The 4,037-nt window shown below is 35.6% G+C and overlaps 1 protein-coding gene across 1 annotated transcript; it reads right to left on the bottom strand.

Moving 5' to 3' along the window:
- Positions 1-479: 479 nt before the first annotated feature.
- Positions 480-3,584, bottom strand: LOC131842873 (uncharacterized). Its single transcript, XM_059191440.1, has 3 exons — positions 3,453-3,584; positions 2,266-2,439; positions 480-563 (listed from the first exon to the last, which is right to left on the bottom strand). Exons 1-3 carry the CDS (start codon positions 3,582-3,584, stop codon positions 480-482), a joined length of 390 nt encoding a protein of 129 aa, XP_059047423.1.
- Between the last annotated feature and the right edge of the window lie 453 nt (positions 3,585-4,037).

A 4,037-nucleotide genomic window follows, 5' to 3' on the forward strand; every position in this document is an offset into this window, starting at 1 on the left:
ATTTATTATTATTATTGATCTGGGTGTTTTCTATGTATATTATGTATGTATTAAAAAATTATATTGTTGTCTATCAGTTATCTAGTTTACATGCTTTGTTTAGCTTGAGACGAAATTGCCCGGTGTGGATGATTCTGTGTCATTACATAGTATAAAACAAAGTCGCTGTCGCTGTCTGTCCCTATGTATGCTTAAATCTTTAAAACTACACAACGGATTTTGAAGCGGTTTTTTTAATAGATAGAGTGATTCATGAGGAAAGTTTATATGTATAATACATGTACACCTGTGAGAAGTCGGGGTGGTTGGCTAGTTATTATATACATAGCAGGCTGTTTAGTGTCACAAAAAATGAGGTTCTTTACAGAGAACTTTGAACAAATTTTATTACTGATTAAACTTTAAAATAATAAAATTTATAAAATAAACTTTTCTTTAAAATAAACGTTTCTCACGCTGTTACTCTTGTGGTAGCTGGTCTACTGAGAGCTCTCGTTAACAGAGTCCTCGCTGACGTCGTTGTTATTGGATGACGGCTTTTCACCAATGATAGCTGGAATCACCTGACAACATTTTTTTTATGGATTACTTGCTGTTCCTACGACGTCGTCCGCGAATTTAACTTTATTTTCTAAGATAAAAGTAGCCTAAGTTATATCAGCTACGTGCCAAAAAATGTCCCGTCAAAAGCAGTCCAGCCATTTCAGAGATTAGCCGGAACAAACAGACAGACAGACGAAAATTGTAAAAAATGTTATTTTGGTGTATGTACCGTATTTATATTCATATGCATGCTGTAAAAACGGTTATTTCAATATTACAAACAGATAACATAATATTTTACAAACAGACACTCCAATTTTATTTTTATGTATAGATGTGAAAGTATGGATGTTTCAAGCAAAAACTACTGAACCGATCATCATGAAATTTTGTACACATCTTCTTGGAGATGTTAGTATGAACATAGGATACTTTTTATTAAAAAAATATATAAAAACAAAATAAATACAATAATCAACATTTTGCTACTTCAGCGCCAACTAGCAGCCAGTAATTAAGTTATGTGAGCGAATCCGCGGGTAAAAGTTAGTTACTTTATATAAATAGATGTATGTTAAAAATAAAAATCTTGATCAGAATGTAAACAAGTTTTTTTAATTAATTGAACGCATTTTGTGATAAATATAAACTGTAAACTCTATTTTAATTCTGACAACCAGTCCAACTTGCCTGACCGGGAAATCAAACCTCTGCCCTTCATTTGTCATATTACAGGTTTCATAATATTTTAGGTACAATCGACAAGGTTTTTTAATTTTTGGTTCATGTGTTTTTATCATGGACGGCCTCGGTGGTGTAGAGGTTTAGCACACCGCCTCACTTCCGATGGTCGCGGGTTCGATTCCTCGCACGGCACAAATATTTTGTATTCATGAGTATGATTGTTTGAATCTGGGTGTTTTCTATCTATACATATAAATAAAATTGGAGTGTCTACTTGTAATATTGAAATAATCTTTTTTTACTACATGCATATGAATATAAATACGGTACATACATCAAAATAACATTTTTTGCAATTTTTGTCTTGTCTGTTTGTTTCGGCTAATCTCTGAAATGAATGGACCGATTTTGACGGGACTTTTTCTGGTAGGCAGCTGATGAAATAAGGAGTAACTTAGGCTATTTTTATTTTAGAAAAATGAAGTAAAATTCCATGCGGACGAAGTCGCGGGTGCAGTTAGTAAGTTAATAAATGTGAGATGAAATTTTATGCATCTTTGTTACCTGTTGCCTGCCAAAGGAACCACGACGAACCACCAGGTTTCATGTGTGAGGATCGTTCTTACCTGTGTTGGGGACACACATACAAGAACTTTCTCGTTTACGTGAGACGTATGTCTGGTCGTCATGGGCTTTTGCTCTATTAGATAGTTTCCGGGGGTTACTTGGTGGTCGCCTAACATGGTGCATGAATTTAGGGTCACTAGTCCCCATTCCCCTATTATCGTAACTTAGATGTCCCCTGTTTTTTTTGGGGTTTTGGGCTATTGTCAGGTGCTAAGACCTGTAGTACTGCGACTTGTATAGATCTATTGTGCTCGGCCTTTTTCAAAGTACGCTACCTAGACCCGTCAGGGACAAGAATTGAAGGATATTCTTAGGAGCTATGGTTTTTATCTCCTCAGGATAGAGTGTATACTTTCCAAAGGAGATATTTCGTTTATGAGGGGACTGACCACATAGGATGTCCCGTGTTACCTGTTCTCCTAACATGACGAGTATCTGCGCGACCTTCTTGATGGTCTCCAAGTCCTGAGGGGTTGGCAGCGGCAGCCGAGCCTCCTGTACTGGCTGCAGGTGCTGGCTGTGAGATGCCAGCCGCGAGGTCAGTTCCGACACGGCTGCCAGCGGGTGGTATTCACCGTCATGGTACTAAAACATCAGATTTTGCTGTACCAATAAGTCGGGAATCACAAAGGTCGAGACTTCAAAACTGGCAGCATCATCATTACATAGTATAAAACAAAGTCGCTGTCGCTGTCTGTCCGTCCTTATGTATGCTTAAATATTTAAAATTTAATTGATTCAAGAGGAAGGTTAATATATATTAGGCACATTGATTGAAGTAGAAAAAGTACAATCCATCACATTAAGTTATTGTTGCTAAGTAACAGTTTGTATGCAACGTGCAACTGCAATCGGAGCGAAGTAAATTATATTTACTACTATATATGTAATCCACTCAATATCTCTATCAAATACATGTACATCCGTGCGTAGCCGGGGCAAGTAGCTAGTTTATTATAAAACTAACTGTAAATTTTTCACTGTTCTTATTGGTACCTACTAGAAAGAAACTTAATATAATAACTTTTGAATATTCATATTTTTTTTATTCTACCACTCATTTGGATTGCTAACTCATCACAAGAAGAATGAGCAAGAAACTTGTGTGTTGCTCTTTTTTCTTGTGATGAATCACAAAATGTTGTTCTAAATAACTATTTCTAAGTAAATACCTATTTAGTATATATAACGTAACTAGTCCGTTCAACATTATCTATACATATAAATAAAATTGGAGTATCTGTTTGTAATAATGAAATTACCGTATTTTACTACATGCATATGAATATAAATACGGTACACACACCAGAAGAACATTTTTTACAATTTTTATCTGTCTGTCTGTACCGGATTATCTCTGAATTGGCTAGACCGATTTGACTTTTTTTGGCAGGTAACTGATGTAATAAGGAATAACTTAGGCTACTTTTATTTTAGAAAATTATAGTTAAATTCCACGCGGGCGAAGTCTCGGGTACAGCTAGTTTATAATATAAATAATTATTTATTCACTTATTTAAGGAATAACTTCATTTTAATTTAACTAAATGCAAATTTATTTATTTGTAGAGCAATAAACAGGTAACTTGGTAACTTACAATAGGCTCAGCAACTGATGCTGGCAAAATCAACCCGAGAAGTAGGAGCCAATGTAGAAACGGTGAGCAGTACATGATCATCTCGCGCACCATCCTCCACACTGACTGTGATGCAACAGACTCACATAACATGACCATAATATACAATGACTCTAATCGACCAATTTCAAACAATATGATTGAGATTATTATTGTGATTGATGTAAATAGGGATTGATAGGATAATTCAAAAAACAAATAATACTTAAGTACTCGGTAATTTTATTAATGACGACCGCTACGATTTAGCACAGATTTACTTTTATTATATGTATGTATTGTAGCCATTTGTGGGATGGATCTGCCAAATATCAGCTGGCTAACCTGGACTCTGTTTTTTTTATTATGTTGTTTGGGCTATTGTCAGGTGCCTGTAGCACCAGTAGCACTGCGACTTACATAGATCTATTGTGCTCGCCCTTTTTCAGAGTTCGCTACCTAGACCCGTCAGGGACAAGAATTAAGGATATTCTTAGGAGCGATGGTTTTTATCTCCTCGGGAAAGAGTGTAAACTTTCCAAAGGAGATATTTCGTTTATGCATGAG

This window comes from Achroia grisella, unplaced genomic scaffold, assembly GCF_030625045.1.
Source record: "Achroia grisella isolate CSIRO2021 unplaced genomic scaffold, CSIRO_AGI_Agris_v1 utg26060, whole genome shotgun sequence".
Taxonomy (NCBI): Eukaryota; Metazoa; Arthropoda; class Insecta; order Lepidoptera; family Pyralidae; genus Achroia; species Achroia grisella.